The sequence below is a fragment of the Lissotriton helveticus genome, chromosome 1_1 (genome assembly GCF_964261635.1).
Source record: "Lissotriton helveticus chromosome 1_1, aLisHel1.1, whole genome shotgun sequence".
Lineage (NCBI taxonomy): Eukaryota > Metazoa > Chordata > Amphibia > Caudata > Salamandridae > Lissotriton > Lissotriton helveticus.
In genome coordinates, this window is record NC_136057.1 from 1651910869 (window position 1) to 1651930759 (window position 19891).

General features: G+C 47.7%; 1 protein-coding gene across 4 annotated transcripts in view; it reads right to left on the reverse strand.

The window, feature by feature from the left end:
* Positions 1 to 19891, reverse strand: part of SLC11A2 (solute carrier family 11 member 2) — a 358374-nt gene that overhangs the window by 213480 nt on the left and 125003 nt on the right. The window contains exon 1 of one of the 4 annotated variants that reach the window (XM_078688846.1): positions 12121 to 12369. The exons of the other annotated variants lie outside the window; for them this stretch is intronic. Within the exon in view, the coding sequence (XP_078544972.1) occupies positions 12121 to 12142 (22 nt within the window). The 5' untranslated portion in view covers positions 12143 to 12369. Of the gene's footprint in view, positions 1 to 12120; positions 12370 to 19891 lie in introns of those variants that run through there. 4 annotated transcript variants of the gene reach the window in all.

The following is a 19891-nucleotide window of genomic DNA, read 5'->3' on the forward strand; positions in this document are numbered from 1 at the left end:
TACTCTTCAGGGCTCGAGTGAATGAGACTAGATATGTCTACCCTTCGTCCTCCGATGTGGACTCGTCCCCTTGGTAATCTGTCTGTTCTCTCTTCTTGCTCCCGGGTTGTGACGTTAGCGAGACTTGCCACAGCTGCCAGACCATCCTTCTCATTGGTTTGGGACGGTTTCCTTCCTTGTGCTGGGTCTTTCTCCGGCACACTGATGCAAAATAGTTCACGATGCCACAGTTGGTGCAGGTCTTCCCTTGTGCCGGGCCTGACTGTGGGGGATGTTCCTAATACCCACAGTATCCGCAGCGATTCCTTGGGGCCTGTAGCTGGCGATCTCGTGGCGTCTTGACTGCATCAGTTCTTTCCGACTTGACCAAGACACTCTTCTCCGACCCTCTCATCAATGCCATGTCCATCTCTTCTGCACACACCGCCGACAGGTCATGGGACCGTGCTAGTATTAGGAGGTCATTCATCAGTATGTTTGGCTGCCTCAGTATGAGGCCGCATAGGACCTTGCAGCGTATCCCGAGGATCAGCTGGGCTTTGATGTCTTCCGCGGCCCAGTCACCTACAAGGTAATTGGCGGCTAGCTCTCTGAGCCATGCATGAAAAGCGTCTACTGACTCGCCCTCTCGTTGTTTGGCTTGCCTTAGCTTGAAATGTTCAAAGTCTGGGTTCATTTGGGGATCGAAGTGGGCATTAAGGGCTGCGACTGCTGCAGCGTAATCATCGGTGGGATGGGTTCGGTAGATGCTTGAACAGAAGGTAGCTCTCTTCCCCCGCATAATGAAGTAGAAGCGAGTATTTTACTGCCCCATCCTTTTCCCGCGTGGCGATGAAGTAGATCTCCAGGCGCCAAGCCATGTTTGCCATCGTGGTACGGCCGTGGAGGGGTCTGCTGACTCACTGAAGGGAGGCAGGACGCCAGAGGGGGGGTGATGTGGGGGCGCTGGCACAGGGGCCTGGCGTCGTCATCCTGATCCCCCATGGTGCTGGACGTGGGCATCGACGTGCGGCCTAGCGAGGAGGCTTGCTGCTGGCAGACGGCCTACTGGAGCTGGCGCAGCAGCACTAGATGTTGTGTAGGCCCATGTGTGTACAGGTGTGTGGCACTCACTCGGCTGGTGTGGGTCACCAGGGTGTCCTTTGGTTCTCCTTGGGGCATGCACAACTCACCCCTTTTAATTGTGGTGTCGATGGCCCACCGGGCAGATGCGGCGGCCAGGAGCAGATGAGGGGACTGCAGGTGCCTCTAGGAGACAGCTTCCTCCGGGGCTGGGGCCAAGTACGGGAGTACGTGTGGTGGGACTGTAGATTTCTGGAGGAGCCTCGTGGTTACAGCAGGGTGATGCTGCCAGCTTCACACCTTCCATAGGGCAGGAGCAGGCATGTACTCTCCACCCTCATCGCCATTGTTCCATAGCGGGGGGCCTCCCTCCCACGATGAGCCGTGCTAACAGGCCTCGCAGTGCGCTGCATAAAGATGCGGACACACACCGCGTGCTGTTACACGCCGACAGCCTATGCAGCGCCGCCTCCTTTATTATATACGCATGCTCGCGCCGCCTGGCGTGAGTGCAGGGGCGGGGATCGCTGAACGGGCGCCAATGGGGAAAGCTGGTGCGCCGACTGTTACAGGCGGAAGGAGGAAACACGGAGCAAGCTGGTGGGGGGAGCAACACGGAGCAAGCTGGTGGGGGGAAGCAACAAGGAGGGTGTGGGAAGAGAAGCAAATGGAGACAAAGTAACATGGAGTGGGCAAACAATAGATAGAGAGTGCAATGTGGAGGTAAAATGTACAGGACAGTGACTTGAATGGCAAAGCTGTATACGAGTGACAGCTTAAGTTAAAGTATAACAAAGTTGCGGAAAATTAAATTTTTCTAATGCTATAAAAAAGAAATGTGCAGAGTGAAGTGGACAAAAACGGTGATGGTAAAATGCATACACCTTAATGGAATTCTTAAGAAAAACATGTTTTAAATTGTTTAAAATTATGTTTGTGTTAATTTTAAGAGACAAAACGAGCATGTAGAAGTATAGGAAACACTCAACATTAAATGGTTTAAAACCAATAGTCCACAGGAGAGCAAGTGGAATGGCGAACATGTATGAAACTAAACCAAATATGAGTAGCGCAAAAGGACAACGGCGTTGAATGTAGAACTTTTAGGTTATTAAAAGAAATGTTCTGGGGGAAGAGGGAAAGACACATAGAACGCTGAAACCGCATGCACAATCACAAAAGTATTTTCAGAAAAAGAATATAAAAAGATTCACAAAAAGCAGGCATGTATGGAAAGATAAATGCAGCCAATCACAGAGATGGTAAACATGCTATGTTCCATGGACGGGACAAAGACCAGATGAACTGGTTTAAAAAACAAAAAAGTAAAGCCACAAAATAGTAACTAAAGAAAACAAGCATTTGCAATGCAATCGGTCTCATGTTTGTAAAGGTTTGAGTTTTTGGCGTAAAAGATTTTGTCATTTATGTTTATTTTTTATAGCGGAGTGGATTTATGTTGTTTGTAGTGGAATTGTGTGGTTTAAATTAGAATTGTTAGTTGTGGAATTGTGTTAGGTGGAATTTTGAGTTGTGTAGTTTATTTGTGTATTGTACAGTTGTTTGATTTGCTGGAGAATCTTTTAATATTCTTCGCAGCGGTCTAAACCACCACTAGGCGCTGGGAAGTGGAAGACCTGTTTTGGGGACCTTTGGGGAAGGTTAAAAGGTGGGTGTTAATAAAAGCGCGAATGAATCCGATGTCTCTTAAGGTGTACATACTCAAGTTGCTTTAGAAACGCCGATGAAAAGCTCAACTCGTAGCATGTAGTAATTCACACAGCAAGAGTTCCTTTTATTTCAGAAGTCTTTTACCTTCATTTCAGAAGCCTTTTACACTTATACCCATCAGATGAGCGGTGTGTGCCCGCCCAGTAGGACAGGAAGATATATGAGCTTCGATATGACCAACACAGGGATGATAAAACTCAGATTCTCAAATTGCTTGAGAACCTCGCGTATCAGAATATGAAGGCAGCAGTTCAAAGCTGGACCGGACAGTCGTTGCAGGCACTCTGCTAGGTGTTCACATCTCCTGCACAGGGCCGGACTTTACCTGCCAGAGGCCCCTATGTCCTAAAGAGGCCAAGCTGCTAATATTCCTGGGAAAACCCAGGAGCCCGGGCTCGCTCCGGGCCCTGCTTCCCCTCCCCAAACATGCTCACTCAAACGTTTTCCTCATAATTAAAAAACGTGGTGTTAAAATCGTATTGTGAAGTATGGGTTATTGGCAGACAGTAATGTGTGCTGATATTTGTCATTTATGTTTATTTTTTATAGCGGAGTGGATTTATGTTGTTTGTAGTGGAATTATGTGGTTTAAATTAGAATTGTTAGTTGTGGAATTCTGTTGGGTGGAATTTTGTGTTGTGTAGTTTATTTGTGTATTGTACAGTTGTTGTTTGATTTTTGGAGAATCTTTTAATATTCTTCGCAGCGGTCTAAACCACCACTAGGCGCTAGGAAGTGGAAGACCTGTTTTGGGGACCTTTGGGGAAGGTTGAAAGGTGGGTGTTGATAAAAGCGCGAATGAATCAGATATCTGTTAAGGTGTACATACTCAAGTTGCTTTGGAAACGCCGATGAAAAGCTCAACTCGTAACATGTAGTAATTCACACAGCAAGAGTTTCTTTTAGAGTAGAGTCGAGTAGAGAAGTGTGGCTCAATGGTTAGAGCGGCAGACCCTGATGCAGTAGTCTGGCCGAGACCAGGGTTCAATTCCCGCCACGGCGGGTCTCTGGCTCAATTTCCTCGGGCATGATAATTCTCGCCTCAGTGCCTATTCTAATCATGAGTCCCACTCTGCACCTCTGGGCAATAGCTTACTTAATCTCTGCAACGGCCCCAACAACGCTGAGGATGCCTGACTTCACCTTGGGGGTGTCCAGGAGTGGGCTCCTCACAGGGAAAGGCCAGGAAGGGTTCCTCAGCGGTATTCGTACAAGCGCCGAGATGCCTACGGGTAGTCGTGCGCTATACAAGTGCGTAATCATTTCATTTCATTTTATTTCAGAAGCCTTTTACCTTCATTTCAGAAGCCTTTTACACTTATACCCATCAGATGAGCGGTGTGAGCCCGCCCAGTAGGACAGGAAGATATATGAGCTTCGATATGACCAACACAGGGATGATAAAACTCATACTCGCAAATTGCTTGACAACCTCGTGTATCAGAATATTAAGGCAGTAGTTCAAAGCTGGACCGGACAGTCGTTGCAGGCACTCTGCTAGGTGTTTACATCTCCTGCACAGGGCCGGACGTTACCTGCCAGAGGCCCCTATGTCCTAATGAGGCCAGGCTGCTAATATTCCTGGGAACACCCAGGTGGCCAGGCTCGCTCCGGGCCCTGCTTCCCCTCCCCAAACATGCTCATGTGAGATTCTGCCTAGGGTAGGGACCAAAGAAGCAGACTACAGTCTTTAGTGGCGTCTTTTGTTTTATTTTTGTTATAGCAAGGGTGTCAAAACATAAGCGAAACAATGCACAGAAAGGAATGAGCTCCACACTAAGCTCCACTCTTGGCTCTGGTTTATACTCCTGAAGAGGCTTCTGATGACAAACAGCCGGTTCTGGAAATCCGGATACTTCTCCGAAGGGTTGGCTCAAAAGAAAAGGAAAAGAACACCCTGTTTTTGTGTGTGGTTTTGGGGATTCAATGTAGAAGGAGGAGGGATGGGGACGTGAGGGGATCACCGGGTTTCCAACATCCACCAATAAACAAAACCAGACAATAGCCGTGAAGAGGTGGTAAGGAGGACCAACGAAAAACAGCCCCGTGACCTCCCTCACCCACCCCTAACCCGTCCCACCCCGTGAAGAGAAAAGACCTGTTAAGCAGCCCCGTACCTTGTCCAGCCACACTTCTCCAGAAGCGTGGCGGGGCGGCGCGTGGTATCGGTGGCCTCCTGGCTTGTCGGCAGGCAGGACCGGGTCGTCGTCCACAGCGGCGTCAGGCACTCCGTCGGTCACTGGAAGTCTCTCCTCTCCGGCTTCAGCTCCGTTCGCAGCGTTCGCGTGTTCCAGGAAAGAACCAGCTTCCTTATCCGCCCTCGACGCTTCCAATTGGTCAAATGGCAATGACGTCGGCTCCGCTGATTGGCTCCCAAGAGATGACGTTGCAGCCGAGGGCAAGTGTGGTGACGTTACCCAAGAAACGTTAAAGGGGCCGACAGGGTCCTGCGGACGGGGCGGAAACGAAAAGGGATTAATGTCCGCACCTCGCTCGTCCGTGTCAGTGACCCCTTGACACATCCCACCCCCGGGATTGACCCGATCGGGGGAAACAGGAAATCGCGACAAAAAGTCCACATTCCCCTGGTCAGAACCGTTTCTATGTCTAACCTCAATTTGGAATGGTTGCAAGGCCAAAAACCAACGCAAGATGCGATCGTTATGACCTCGGTTGCGTTGAAGCCATTGTAGAGGGGCATGGTCAGTGTAGAGAATTAAGGGTCTGCCTTCCAAATAGTACCTCAGTTTCTCAACCCCCCCATCTGACAGCAAGGCACTCTTTTTCGATTGTTGAATAAGCCTGTTCTCTAGGAAAGAGTTTGCGGCTGATATAGAGAACAGGTCTTTCAGCCTCCATCTCGTCGATTTGGGAAAGAATTGCTCCTATGCCCACCCCTGAAGCGTCTGTTTGTAATATGAAAGGTTTTCGAAAGTCGGGTGAGATAAGAACAAGTGAGGACGTGAGGGCACTCTTCAAAGTCTGGAAAGCAGAAGTTTCTCTGTCAGAGGGAACAGGCAGAGTAGAGGATTTTTTAGACTTTCGGAGTAAGTCTGTGAAGGGTCCTGCCAGATCAGCAAAGTGGGGTATGAAGCGGCGATCTTTCTTTGTGGAAGGGTAGGGTACGGCTTTTATGGCCTCTATCTTTTCTGTCTGAGGTTCGATGTGACCTTCGCCCAAAAGATAACCCAGATATTTGACCTTCTGGAAAGCAATTCTGGATTTTTTTGCATTGATATGAAGATTGGCGTCTTGTAAGCTGGACAATACGTTCTGTAAATGGGTAAGGTGGTCTTCCCATGTTTTACTAAACACAACAATATCGTCCAGATAGGCCGACGCATAATTCAGATGTGGGGCCAACACCCTGTCCATGACCCTTTGAAAGGTTGCCGGAGCACCATGCAACCCAAAGGGGAGGACCGTAAAATGAAAGTGACCTAATGGTGTAGAAGAGGCGGTCTTTTCTCTGTCAGCCTGTGCAAGGGGTATCTGCCAATAACCCTTGGTGAGGTTGATAGTTGTTATATATCGGGCCTCGCCAAGGCGTTCGAGTAGTTCATCGACTCTTGGCAGTGGATAGGCATCTTGCTTGGAAACACGATTGACAGCTCGAAAGTCAATACAAAAGCGAATGCTTCCATCTGGTTTAGGCACCAGGACCACTGGCGAGCACCAATTGCTGTGGGAAGGTACTATAATCCCTGCTTTTAACATGTTTTGCACTTCAGTGTGGAATGCTAGGCGTCTTGCCTCAGGAATTCGGTACGGTTTCTGTTTCACCACTATCCCTGGAGGGGTGGGAATGAAGTGTTCGGCTAAATGAGTACGGCCATGTTGGTCTGAGCACAGTTCAGAAAAGGATAAGAGGAGAGCAAGGAATTCATCTTTCTGGTGTGGGGAGAGATCTATGTTTATTGGGGTCTCTCGGACGGTGTGAGGAGGCTTTACTTCTGTGGAGACCGTATTTACGGTCTGGGGTGGTTTACCTAGCCACTTCTTTAAAAGGTTGATGTGATACATCTGTGTCTTTCTTCCTCCCAATTGTAGCAGATAGGTAGTGCGCCCTATTTTTTTGAGTATTTTAAAGGGCCCCTGCCATTCTTTTCTCAATTTATGGGTAGAGGAGGGTAGTAGGACGAATACCCAGTCCCCGACATCGAGTTCTCTCCACTTCTTGCCACGATCGTAAAATGTTTTTTGTTTGGTTTGGGCAATGGCCAAATGATCATGTGCAAGAGTTCTAAGTTTGTGGAGTCGGGACTGTAACTGTTGAGAGTAGTCCAGTAAGGCCTCGGCTTCTTGAACCCCTTCCGTTTCCCAGCTATTCTTTGTGATTTCTAATAGAGTTCTCGGTTTCCGTCCAAACAGTATTTCGAACGGTGAGGTACCCAAACTAGACTGGGTCTGGCTGCGAAGGACAAAAAGGGCAAGTGGTAAAAGCTGGTCCCAGGTTCGCCCATCAGCAGACAGCAGTTTCTTGAGGGTTAGCTTTAGGGAGGCGTTGTATCGCTCTACCAAGCCATCTGTCTGGGGATGGTATACAGAAGTTTTTATGTGTTTGATGTTTAGTTGTTTACACACCTACTGCATTAATCTAGACACAAAGGGGGTGCCTTGATCGGTAACGATCTCTCTAGGAAACCCCATGCGGGAAAACACTTCCACCAACCTTTGAGCAATGGCCGAAGATGTAGCAGCTCTGAGAGGAAAAGCCTCGGGATAACGTGTCGCGTAATCCACTAGCACCAGAGCATATTGGTGTCCTCTGCCTGATTTGGGCAATGGTCCAATCAGGTCCATACCTATTCTATCAAAGGGTGCCCCAATGATAGGTATGGGACACAATGGGACAGGGGGAGGAATGTATGGATTATGTTTCTGGCATATTTTACACTCCTGACAATACTTCTGAACTTGAGCGTAAATCCCTGGCCAAAAGAAATGACGCAAGATAGACTGACCTGTCTTCTCTGGCCCGGAATGGCCAGCTAAAAGGTGTGCATGGCCAAAAAAAAGTATTTGATCGCGGAATCCGTTAGGAACTAACAGCTGGGGTTCCGCGTCTGCTTTAGCCAACCTATAGAGAAGACCGTTTTTCTCTATGAAGGTGGGGTATCTTCGGGTTAGAGGGTCCTGAGCCTCTCTGGCTGTTTGCCATGCATTAGTGAGGCTAGCATCGTTCAGTTGAATTGTTCTGAAATTGGTGTCCCTGGCCCACGGTTCTGCTGACAGGAATGTATCATGTGTGTCATTGACGTTTTGTAGTGCGTCTAACATCAAGGTTTTAAAAGATGGGTTGTCTACTCCTATGATAACAGGTTCAGGGAGTTCTGGCATAACCCCTACTGTTACTTTGGTTCCCTTTCCTGTCTGGCTATAGAGCGTCACCACGGCTACCGGGTATTCCCTGACGTCTCCATGAACACAACGAATATGGACAATCTTTCCGGGGATAAGACAGGTCTGATCAACAAGCTCTTTTCGCACCACGGAGTGTTTGCAACCGGAATCCTACAAAGCCCTAACGGAAACCCCCTTAATGGTTACACTTACGTAAAACACTGTCCCAGTTTCCTGTGCATAAAGTATGGACCTGGGAGCATAGCTCACATCCATGGGCTCATCCTCCTTCTCCTTTTTCTTCCTGCAATACCGGGCTATATGGCCTCATTCCCCACAGTCATAGCACTGAGGGCCCGAGACGTGAGGGAGCTCTGGTCGCTGAAGACGAAGACGAGGAGGTTCTATCACCACTTTTAAGGGCTTTTTGTCTTGTTTCGGAGGTATGTTGCTCTTAGAAGGTTTCTCCGGCTCCTTTGCATAAGGACGTCCTTGGGCTCTGGCATAGCAAGTAGCCATTTCTATGGCATGTTCCAGCGTCAGGCCTGCATGTTGTTTGAGCCAACGTTGGGTGCTATAAGGCAGTGCCTCGATAAATTCTAAATACACTTTGTTCATAATTGCATCGATGTTACCCTCCTGGGGTTTTAACCAAAGGTCAGCTGCTTCCTTAAGCTTATAGAATAATGTTTTAGGCAAATCCCCTGGGGTTCCTCTTTCCTGACGGAATTTCAACCTATGCGTCTCCTCGTCCACCCCTAGTCGGTCTAGAATGTATTGCTTGACTACTGAATAGGCGGTGGTTCCGTCACGGTTTACCATCTGGTAAGCGGCTTGGGCTTCTCCTGTTAGTAAAGGTGCAAGATAGAAAGGCCACCTGTCCCCTGGCCACGCACTGGCCCTTGCAGCCCTTTCGAAGTTTAGGAAGAAAGCTAAGGCGTCCTCTCCCGGGGTGAACTTCTGGAGGGGTACTACTGTACCAGGTGGTGGATGGGACCTGCCTTGTCCAAGTACATTCAAGAGCTGAGTTTGTCCCTCTGCTAATTTCAAGAGGCTGTCGGACTGAATTTGTATAGCTTGGGTAAAGGCAGTCCTGTCGGCCTCAGCCTGGGTGGTGCTTTGTTCTAGGGCCCACTCCCACTTGGCCTGCCCCTCCTTCATCTGGGTGATCAGGTTTTCCATTCTGTATCGAACGGGGTTCTGTCCAAAAAGCTCCTATCTGGCTCGCCACTTGTGAGATTCTGCCTAGGGTAGGGACCTAAGAAGCAGACTACAGTCTTTAGTGGCGTCTTTTGTTTTATTTTTGTTATAGCAAGGGTGTCAAAACATAAGCGAAACAATGCACAGAAAGGAATGAGCTCCACACTAAGCTCCACTCTTGGCTCTGGTTTATACTCCTGAAGAGGCTTCTGATGACAAACAGCCGGTTCTGGAAATCCGGATACTTCTCCGAAGGGTTGGCTCAAAAGAAAAGGAAAAGAACACCCTGTTTTAGTGTGTGGTTTTGGGGATTCAATGTAGAAGGAGGAGGGATGGGGACGTGAGGGGATCACCGGGGTTCCAACATCCACCAATAAACAAAACCAGGCAATAGCCGTGAAGAGGTGGTAAGGAGGACCAACGAAAAACAGCCCCGTGACCTCCCTCACCCACCCCTAACCCGTCCCACCCCGTGAAGAGAACAGACCCCTTAAGCGGCCCCGTACCTCGTCCAGCCACACTTCTCCAGAAGCGTGGCGGGGCGGCACGTGGTATCGGTGGCCTCCTGGCTTGTCGGCAGGCAGGACCGGGTCGTCGTCCACAGTGGCGTCAGGCACTCCGTCGGTCACTGGAAGTCTCTCCTCTCCGGCTTCAGCTCCGTTCGCAGCGTTCGTGTGTTCCAGGAAAAAACCAGTTTCCTTATCCGCCCTCGACGCTTCCAATTGGTCAAATGGCGATGACGTCGGCTCCGCTGATTGGCTCCCAAGAGATGACGTTGCAGCCGAGGGCAAGTGTGGTGACGTTACCAAGAAACGTTAAAGGGGCCGACAGGGTCCTGCGGACGGGGCGGAAACGAACAGGGATTAATGTCCGCACCTCGCTCGTCTGTGTCAGTGACCCCTTGACAGCTCACTCAAAGGTTTTCCTCATAATTAAAAAACGTTGTGTTAAAATCGTATTGTGAAGTATGGGTTATTGGCAGACAGTAATGTGTGATGATATTTGGCGCAAACCTGTGCAAATCTGGTAAGATAACTTGTGGGTTAGCGCCTCTACAGCGGAGGTCTTAATGTAACTTGCAGATCAGTGCGGCTTTGCGAACAGCTCAGGATTTTATCAGTGGCCTTAGCCTTTCATCCGTCAGTGACCATTGAAATGAGTGCCACGAGCCAAGAAAGACAAAATAAAAATAATTGCACGGCACACCTACCGCGGGCCGATACAACCAAGTAGTTGATTCAGGTGCACACAGAGTCAATATATGCCTCCCCAATGGGGAAATGTGATGTGCACCATGCACTGATGCCGGGACCGCTCAGAGCGGAGTCTCACCTCTGCAATCTCTGGAGTGTTGTGTAGCGCAGGATGGTAGCAGTGTGCATCGAATAAACAGGGAACAAAAGGGAGGAAAGAGTTATAGGTGGGTGCATTCAGAGGGTGCCCCACCAATTTAAAACGCAGATAAAAGCCCAAAAGAATGCAGATCCTCTTGGAGACAGGATGTGGCATAACATTTAAAGCTGCCAACTTCGGAACTAGGAAACTGGTTTTGAGTGTCAGCGTAGGCTCTCTCTGTGCCATAAAAATAAAAAAATTAAAAAGCTAGCAAACTTACCTTTAGGAACGGCTAATAGAAAAAAAATATTAAACATGAAGCACAACACCGAGTCACGTGGGCTAACAAACCATGTCATTAAAGCTTGTTTACCCACGCATACACAACTACAGTCATGCGACACGAGCCAAGAAAGGCAAAATAAAAATAGCACGGTACGCCTACCGCTGCTACCGCGGGCCGATACAACCAAGTAGTTGATTCAGGTGCACACAAAGCCAATATATGCCTCCCCAATGGTGAAGTGTGTTGTGCGCCATGCACCGACGCCGGGTCCGCTCAGGTCTGAGTTGATTAGCTAAAAGCACACACACCGCTGTGGACGCGAAGAGAAAAGGCCTACCTCTCGCAATGGGGCGGGGGAGGGCGGGGGCAAAGTCATTACACACCGCTCTTTGATCCGGTGTCTGGTGCTGGCATACGGCTGCTCCGAGTATAAGGCACGCTCATCTTCTTGCTCCCACTACTGAGGTGTTTGTTTACATAGAAAAAAAAGTGCCACAGAAACAAAATTCAATGACAAACGTGGAAGCGGACAAGTCCTCCAGCAATACTCCATGGGAGTTAAAAATTGAGAAAAAGGTGGGACAACCAGAAACCATTACCCAATTAGAAGCAACGTTTTTTTAACCCCTTCGACGCTCATGACGAGCTGGGCTCGTCATGAGGTAGCCTCCTGCTACGCTGATGACGAGCCCAGCTCGTCATGAAACATGCGATACCGCAAATCTCAGCGTACGGGCGGAATTCCGCCCGCACGCATGCGGTTAAAGGACACTGAAAAAAGCCAATCAAAAGTTGGAGGCAGGGTCTAAGCCCATAGACTGAAGATATCATGTCTTGAATAGACAGCGCATGTGCTGCCTAGGCGAGACCTAAAAACAGTGACAAAAAGCCATTAAAAAGTTTTTGTGCAGGTCAGCTGCTGTCATGTCCACAATAAGTCTTTCGCAACCAGACTGTCTTTGACCTAACAAAAGGATTCTTAACCTTTAATCTTGAGACCACGTTAAATTGTAAACTTATTTGCGAATTGAACCGTTTTTGCCAAATCACACAGGGTGGTATAAAACTTAGATATTTAGCAAGAGTCTACGATTTAAATGCAAAAGATCTTTCGCCAGTCTGTCGCCCGCGGCATTTTGCAGATTCTTTCTGCTGGTACTTACTAAGACGATCCGACTCAGCCATTGTGGGTGAAAAGTTGTCTCAGTTTGTGAACGACAGGTCGGCAGCATCGGTCTGCGGCAGCCGGGACTCTTCCAGCGACTACAACGCGGAGATCGCCTCGTCCTCAACCTAAACAAGGAACCGGACGCGTCGTGGCATGTCCACATCGGAGCGCGAGCCAGGGACGTCTGTCGGCGCGAGCCCCCGGATCACAACAACACCTCAGTCTCAAAGTGCCGCGTCATCTTACGAGTCCTGACTCAGAGAGCACGGCGAGCCGGGGTCAGCTGACGTCTGGGGGAGGCATTGTGCCGCGCGGCTTCACTTGCACAACGGATTCAAAGGAGCCCAGGATCTGGGACCTGCCTGTCGGCTTCCATTCCAGGAAAGACTGGCCACACTGAGCAAAACATACAACAGAAGCAGGAAACCGGGCTTTAAAGTGACGTATATTAAATATGCTCCAAGTGTCGTAAAGACTGTATGGAAATATATTTTTACATTAATATGCTAATAAAAATACAGGAAAAAGTAGAAATAAGACAAGGCTACAGTAGACGCCCATTTAGCGGAAGCTGTGAACTTTTTAAAATAATAACCATGCTTTTAGATTTAGCCACTCTTGGTAGCTGGCTGTGCCTTTATCAAATACGGATTGTCAACATGCTCCACCTGTAGGATTTCAATAAAGATTGCTTACTAAAATGGTATGCCGCTACGTTTTTTAATTTTTTTTTATATTAAAGACAGCATGTGATAATACTTCCAGTAATGTCCTCTGAGCAAAAGGCAAGATATCTCTTTCCCTGCCCATACAATGTTTCAGAACCCCCTCAATGTCTTCTAACAAGCATTGACAAAGGCAAAAGATTGCGCCTATGAGAACTTTTGGCAATAATTTTTAGCCAAGCTGTACAACAGGGCGGCTGCTGTGCTGAATAGCAAAACATTATTTCAATCTATGACACGCCTGCGCTAATGCGCTTTTATTTAAATTAAAAAAACAAACGAGCGCAGGTTCGAAAGCTAAGCAAAACTTAGGAAGGAAGGGTGGGAGAGAAGGATGCAGGACTTGGGTGAGAGGAGAAGCAAGACAATGGTGGAACATATGGACCAAGGAGGGTGGGAGGAACTGGCTGAGTGCGCAGGGCCGGACTGCCTGTAGCACTCCCATGTTGTTTTCCCGGTGGGCCAGAAGGGTGAGGGCCCGTTGCGGACCCGTGGGGGCCGGTTTTGGACCCGTGGGTGTCGGTTTTGCAGCAATGCTGCAATATCGGCCCCTTGTAACAAAAGCGGGAACAGTGCTTTTCACTAGAACCCCCACTCCCACCCCCTGCCCTCCCCGAGGCAGGTCGAGCAGATTGCCAGGGCTAGTTGCTGTTCCCAGTCTGGCTGTGTGTGTAGTGCAAACAGACAACGGAGAGTGGACAGGGAAGTATACGCTATCTGAAAACGGTGGGTGGGCGGAAGGAATTAGGACAGCAAGCTGACAACGGAAGATGGGCGGGAGGGGATGCAGCGTATACATACCAACCTTCCAGTTTCAGACGGGAGACTACCGATTTCAAGACTAGACTCCCTGCTCCCGATTCCTGTATGCAGAAACCCTATTCCTTTGTGGGTTTCAGCTGACAGGGCCTGCTATTGTGTAACTCAGTGTATACACTGCAGGGCTGGCTCTAGTTCGGTGATAACTCACCATGCGCTGACTTTAGGGGGTGGCGCTGTGTATTCAAGTAAAATATGGTTTTAAAGCCACTTCCTGCTGCGTTCCTTGCCTCCAGCAATTTTCAAGCAACCATAAAAATGTCTGGTGATTGATGTATCCTCTGCAAAGAGACCGTACTTTTGTCTAGTGGAAGTTTTACCTCATCTTAAAGTACCGCAGGTGGTTAAAATTCCTGCTGCAAGCATGGGTACCTTGCAGATCACAAAGTGCATACAATGTAAAAGGTCAGTGGGTTATTGCTTCTGTCAGAGACATCCTATTCTTACTTGCAGTTTATACGCTTAAATTCTAATATGGAACAGTGAGCTATTAACTAACATCAAAGAGCTTCATGCATATTGCAAGGTATAGATTAAAGTGTTATGATTTTTCCCCCAGTCTTTCATTATCCTCGTTGCAAAAAGGGTTTCACTTGGGTAGAAAGCAATTCTTATTAGTAAAGCCAACCACCAACCATGGTGTTACGTTTTAAATTCTGAGTTTGTGCTTCTCAAGACTAAGCATTCTTAAACTGTACCGTCTGCCAGTTGGGATGACTTGTGAGTCACAAGCAGGGGCTATGGGTGACATTTATAAGTGGTGGGGCGCAAAGTGATTTGCATACAGCACCGTAGCGAGCGAGCGCAGCGAGCGAGCCCGAACCCCAAAAGGGGGGTTTGGGGGGATTACCCCCCCCACGAAAATTTTGGAAAAAAAAGAAGAAAAATCGTGCATTTTCAAGCAAATTTGAGAAAGCAGGAAGGTTAATAAAGCAATTGTGAAAGTGCAGTTATTACATTAATAGATGGCATAACATAGGTAGCTGCTTATTCAGTATAACCACAGAGCTTCATACATTTCGTCCTATTACGCTCAGGTGCTGAATTCAGACTATAAGACTTTCATGAAAATCTCAGCTCTAAGAGTAGAAGAAGTTGCACAGCAGTTGGGAAACAGCCTTCACAAAGCATTGGGAACCACAGCCCACACAGCTCTCACAGGCCGCACAGCTCTCACAGCCCGCACAGCTCTCACAGCTCTCACAGCCCACACAGCTCTCACAGCCCACACAGCTCTCACAGCCCACACAGCTCTCACAGCCCACACAGCTCTCACAGCCCACACAGCTCTCACAGCCCACACAGCTCTCACAGCCCACACAGCTCTCTCAGCCCACACAGCTCTCTCAGCCCACACTGCTCTCTCAGCCCACACTGCTCTCTCAGCCCACACTGCTCTCTCAGCCCACACTGCTCTCTCAGCCCACACTGCTCTCACAGCCCACACAGCTCTCTCAGCCCACACAGCTCTCACAGCCCACACAGCTCTCTCAGCCCACACAGCTCTCTCAGCCCACACAGCTCTCACAGCCCACACAGCTCTCACAGCCCACACTGCTCTCACAGCCCACACTGCTCTCACAGCCCACACTGCTCTCACAGCCCACACTGCTCTCACAGCCCACACTGCTCTCACAGCCCACATTGCTCTCACAGCCCACACTGCTCTCACAGCCCACACAGCTCTCTCAGCCCACACAGCTCTCTCAGCCCACACAGCTCTCTCAGCCCACACAGCTCTCTCAGCCCACACAGCTCTCTCAGCCCACACTGCTCTCTCAGCCCACACTGCTCTCTCAGCCCACACTGCTCTCTCAGCCCACACTGCTCTCACAGCCCACACTGCTCTCACAGCCCACACTGCTCTCACAGCCCACACTGCTCTCACAGCCCACACTGCTCTCACAGCCCACATTGCTCTCACAGCCCACACTGCTCTCACAGCCCACACTGCTCTCTCAGCCCACACAGCTCTCTCAGCCCACATAGCTGTGAGCTCACACAGCTCTCTCAGCCCACACAGCTCTCAGCCCACACAGCTCTCTCAGCCCACACAGCCCACACAGCCCACACAGCCCACACAGCCCACACAGCCCACACAGCCCACACAGCCCACACAGCCCTCACAGCCCTCACAGCCCTCACAGCTGTCTCGATTTTGAATAGAAGTCATTACAGATTACACAGAAAATCACGATGGGGTGCATTTAAGAGGTGTCTTTTCTCTCATGCCTTTTATGACACCTAACTAAATTAAGGTATTTTAACATCATACATCTGGCATTGCTAACATCAATTGAACCATGGTGCTGTGACCCCACTTCTGCCTTGTGCTTTCCGAGTTTCTGTGTTAATGCTATTAAACCTTTAAGTAAGGGTAGAGCCAGTGGGGATCTGAATATCTAACAAAGGCCATGCAATATCACAGGCCTATTTGGGCATATCACAGGGAAAGCAGTCTATTCTCTCCAGACTCCTACCGATAGGTATTTATCTCCAGTCTGACAGTACTATTAAAGCACATACTACAGCGCGCCTTGAAACAACACTTCGCTCACTACTCAACAGGGATAGAGATGACTGACCAGTCCTAACAGGGGATTTTAACCTTAACTAGAAATACAATTTGATGGATCGTCCATGTCTTACATGCACTGACAATTTCTGGGGTATTCCCAGGACAATAGTTGCACCTCAAAGGCATGAACCCAGGGGTCTTAGACTTCTCAAGACATTACCTTCATTAAATTTTCCTTCTCTGAATGGAAGGTTCCCTGGCAACAGGCCGCTGAAACAGACACATTTCTTGGCACATTATCGAAATGCGGTGTTTGACTATACTTTTCTCCCAGCAGGGTTCTTTGACATTGTTGATTCATTTGAAATTACACATCTTCTAGAAGAGTGGCTTCCGCAAACAACTTGTGACACTGTTTGTCCTGATCTTACAAAGTTCCTGTTAACACTAGGCCCCAACATAGCCTGAAATGTACCTATGCGTAGACCTCTTACCAGTAAAATATGGTACATGCAAAAATTGGAACAGCAGAAAATAGAGCTAAACAGGTTCTTGGGCCACACGAAGAAGTCACTATTGAATGAAGTACGTCAAATTCAAATGTGCCGCCAGGGGTGCTCAAAGGCATTCTGGCAATTTATAAATAACCTTAATTGCCAGCATTAAAAGGAACCAGGTAACTCAATCTCTGGTATAAACTGGATTGCCCGCATCACCAGGAGATTGGGCTTCCCCACAGATGCTGAATTATCTTGTAGCCATGGTTCACATTATATTCTAAAAACTTCAAGACCAGACAGTTCACCAGGCCCCAATGGCCTCCCCACCGCCCTCTTCAAGTCTAATGTTGATTAATGGGTTCCTACCCTCTCACACTCTATAGCAGTGCATTTGAAACTCAAACAGTCCCTGTATTATGGCGATGATCAATTTTACATCCGATTTATTAAAAGAAAAGAAAAAGGTGATGTTGGACTGGTCCCAAACTATAGACTGTTTAACAAGAGCTTAAAAAAGAGAAAAACATATGAAAGTTTCCACGTCACAGATAAACAAAGCTGCAAGGTATTTCTCCACAACTGTCATTACGTTTTATTAAAGCTTTGCTAGTTGTCTGACGTTGAAGAAGACTGTAAAGATATGTTTTACAGAAAGTAGGTTCATGGGAAACAACTCCCACAAAGTCTCACATTTAGTGGAAAAAGTTGCTTGCAAAAAAGCTTTTGTGGGAAAATTGTTCTGCAAAGAATGCTTGATGCAATGCTTTGTAACGCTGACAAGCTTCAAAGTGTGCACTTTCTGTCGACCTCATAAAAGTGTGGGGAAACATTCAGTTTTACACTGCCATGATTTTAAAGGGGATATGTCCAACATAGTCCCAGGAACGCCAGATCCGTGCCAGATTTTCAGGATAACCGCAGACGATGTAAATGAGTTTGGTTTAGATTCACTGAATGTAAGCTATTTTAAAGCAGTATCTGGGAATCTGACATGGACCCAACCCTCCTTGAACTTCGTTTTACATGTGTGACTTTTCCTGTTTTGCATTGAAAATAAGTCTACTCTTTAAAGGTAGTTTTTTTATTGAGGTATTTCTTTTTGGGAAATCATGCGTCTAACCTTCTAACCTTTGCACCAAACCGAAGTGACTTGCGACACATGTCAAAATAACACCAACGTACTAATTAGCGGCTTTTAAAACATGCAGACGTATTATTATATGCAATGGCCAGCCTAAGGGTATATGCATTAGGTATGCGCTGTAGTGTCCCAGAGATCAGCACTTTCATAGATCCCCAATGGACGCACCGCTACTGGATCCAGCTATATGCAAATCAGTCTTGACCCTGAGCCTCATGAGAACAGTCCAGCCAGAACTGCAAAGCCAGGTCTTCCCTGAACCGGTAATAAGCATCCTGATACCGGTTTTGGGCTAACAGACTCCGCACTTGCAAAGATACTACACGTAAATCCCTTTGTGAATAGCAAGCCGTTGTAAACCTAACAAAAAAGTTTTCCTTTGTGAACCAGGCCTAGAGTATTCTGCTTATCAGAACATAGAAATGAAAGCTGTATTATAATGATAACTTCAATTCCCATGCAGAACTTGGAACGGGCAATCATAGATGCACTTGGTAAGTACCACAACATGCAGTATTGGTATTCATTGGGAGTGGTACTATCGCATAAAACAGCAGCCTGGGCCCTGGAATAGAGTCATATGTATCCACTAGGAATACAGAAGTGATGCCTAGACTTCTGTGCCCTTTGCACCACATTACAGTACGCTTTGAATGCCAGCCTCTGCGCATGGATTTACAGGATTCATGCACCACCTCCCTGCCAAGGATCCAAGGTCTGCTTGGAGTATTTAGATGTCCATTAATGCCTCTGCATGCATGCTCGATGCTATATTGAAAATAGATTTATGTCAAGAAATGCTGCCCGAGCAGAGATTAAACTGTAGCCGCTGCTCCCACAAACGCCCGTCCCTCACTAAATAACGTGACCGAGGCGGCCCAGCTTTCCATACAATAAATTGCAACGCAGAACAAGCAGCAGAGAAAGAAAAAAACACACACAAAGAAGCTGAAAGTTAATTAAACTGTACCACAGCTGAGCAAAGAACTGCTTAAAATGTATTTTGTCCTTTAAAGTACCAATAATGCCACCTGTTTTTTTGTTTTCTGTAAACCTTGGGGAAACCGTACTGTAGCAAAGAGGGAATTATGCAAAATCATGACTGAAGAGCAAGTAATTAATAATTCAAAATCAATTATGTGGTGCAATTCATGCTAAAAAGGCTCGATTGGTGTGTGGCCTAGTCAATTGTCGCACACTTGTGTTAGGTTCTTGAGGAAAATGTATGGAGCTACGGGGCGACTATGTATAGGGATGTGCAACGTTTTTAGTACATAAGGGTTAATTTTTCGTTGTTGGCAATTATTCTCCTTTCAGTAGTTGCAGGTTCCTGCTTTCCCTTCACACATACGTACCCCAAGAAGAGCATAACCTTTTCTTCCACACTTTCGTGTCCTAGGGCGGTATCATGACCGTGTGTGCTGGCAGCGAGCAGGGCTGTGGGCAATATTTTGATTTCGAGTAATTCATATCAGGCGGAACGAATGGGCTTGGCTCGTGTGATACACTTTGTTAAACACTTTGTATTCTTCACAACCCCTATGGTTTCACAAACGCAAGAATAGGGGGGAGCAGGAATTAAGTCATGGAACTCAAACAGACACGAAAGTCATCCAATCATGAGCAAGGGACAGGCCTAATGTCTGCTCTAAGCACATGTTTAAATATTGGTCCATTACAGGTGTCTGTAGCAAGACAACAAAAACACTTAACTGCATGCTTGAGGTCTGTGCCCACTGAAACACCACATTTCCAGGTTTTAATCTTGTAGTTATGCGAGGTAGGGGAAACATTTATCTGAAAGGTGCAATGCGCATCAGCAGTTAAGGGCACAAGGGAAGTCTTCCTCTAGTGAACCCATAGCCAGAACTCTATCTACTGATACCTCCAACATAGTTAGGACTTGAGTTTTTAATATTCCCCCAAATCTCACGCTCTGTTTGTTCAATGGAATATGTTTTACATTTCAGGAAACTGTCAGCCACTTACCAGAAGCGATAGGAAGCGACTGACAGGCCTGAATCTGTGTCTATAAATGTCACTTGGGCAATTCATCAAGTTAA